The following is a 1,176-nucleotide window of genomic DNA, read 5'->3' as shown; positions in this document are numbered from 1 at the left end:
CCCATCTCCCTCTTCCCGGTTTTGGAGGGTCATCTGCGGCTTCGGGGGTGGTGGTGGGGAAGCCCCGGTGGAGCCACGCTTCTGGGGTGCATCTTGAGGGGAGGGGGGACCCGGGGAAAACCGCACCCTGAGGTGAGCTGGGAAGGTGGGAGGTGAAGCCCAAGCCTTTCTCTAAGGGGGAGTGTGGGTTGGCTGCCTTGAGATGTGGGAGCCGCTTTTTACAGCATCCTGGGTCAAGCGTGGGGCTGGGCTGGGTGCACAGGCAGGGTCTGCCCTTGGATTTGCTGGGATGGGTGGTGGAGCCGGCTTGTGGCCCTTGGGTTGTGGGTGTGTTGAGCTGCAGCGGGATTTTGGGATGCCTCTGTCAGATGGCCGGGGTGTTGGGGTATCCCACCCGTGTGTGGCATTGCGGGGGCTCATCTCTTCCAGCAGTCAGGGAAAGCTGATCTCTGCCTTTGCTGGGGAGGGTGAATCAGTCAGGGAGTCTGTTGCCCAGCATTGCTGCTCCTCCTGGCATGACCAGCAGCATGAGAGCAAAGGGCTCTGCCAGCCCCAGGGTCTGTGCACCCTTTACACCATCCCTCTCTGCAGGGTGATCTTGCAGGTCTGCTCAGGAGACCCATGTGCGCTCTGGAGGGCAGAGCCCTGGGTTCGGGGACAGGCGCGCTCACCCGGGTGGCGTGGCGTGGCGTGCTTCAGGGGGTGTTCCCACAGCTCCTTCTTGCGGGAGGGTCCAGCCCTGCCGCGGGGCAATGGCAGGTGGCTCGAGCATCTGCTGAACAGGCTGTGGGCTGACTCCCGCGCCTCTCGCTGCCTGATGTCCCCTAACGCGCCTGGCTGCTGCCTGCTCTGGGTCATGGGCAGGGAGCCCAGGGGCGGACCCTGGGTCCGGATGCGCTGGGTGGGTTGGGAAGAGCCGTCTTCTTGCCTGCTGTGCACGGCAGTGGCTGCATCTGCCCCTGCTGAGACACGGGGTGACCTGGGAGCCCACTCTTCCCCATGGCCAGCCGGGCAGGTGGGCAGGGGAGCTGTGCCCCTTTCTGCTCTCCTTGGCCTCTGACCTTTGCTTCACCTTGAGCCTGGGAGACGCCATCTGTTTCACAGCAGCAGTTCAATGTGCGGCTCATTGTCGCGGGGCCCCGCTGCGGCAGCAGACAATGGGGGCCTCACCCGCGC

General features: G+C 64.7%; 1 protein-coding gene across 1 annotated transcript in view; it reads right to left on the bottom strand.

Moving 5' to 3' along the window:
* Window positions 1-1,127, bottom strand: part of LOC104135904 (lateral signaling target protein 2 homolog) — a 7,217-nt gene extending 6,090 nt beyond the window's left edge. The window contains exon 1 of the mRNA XM_035889296.1: window positions 1,062-1,127. Coding sequence (XP_035745189.1) covers window positions 1,062-1,127 — 66 coding nt within the window. The remainder of the gene's footprint in view (window positions 1-1,061) is intronic.
* Between the last annotated feature and the right edge of the window lie 49 nt (window positions 1,128-1,176).

This window comes from Egretta garzetta, unplaced genomic scaffold (assembly GCF_000687185.1).
Source record: "Egretta garzetta isolate BGI_Z169 unplaced genomic scaffold, ASM68718v1 scaffold382, whole genome shotgun sequence".
Classification (NCBI taxonomy): Eukaryota; Metazoa; Chordata; class Aves; order Pelecaniformes; family Ardeidae; genus Egretta; species Egretta garzetta.
This window is presented reverse-complemented; position numbering and strand designations above follow the sequence as displayed.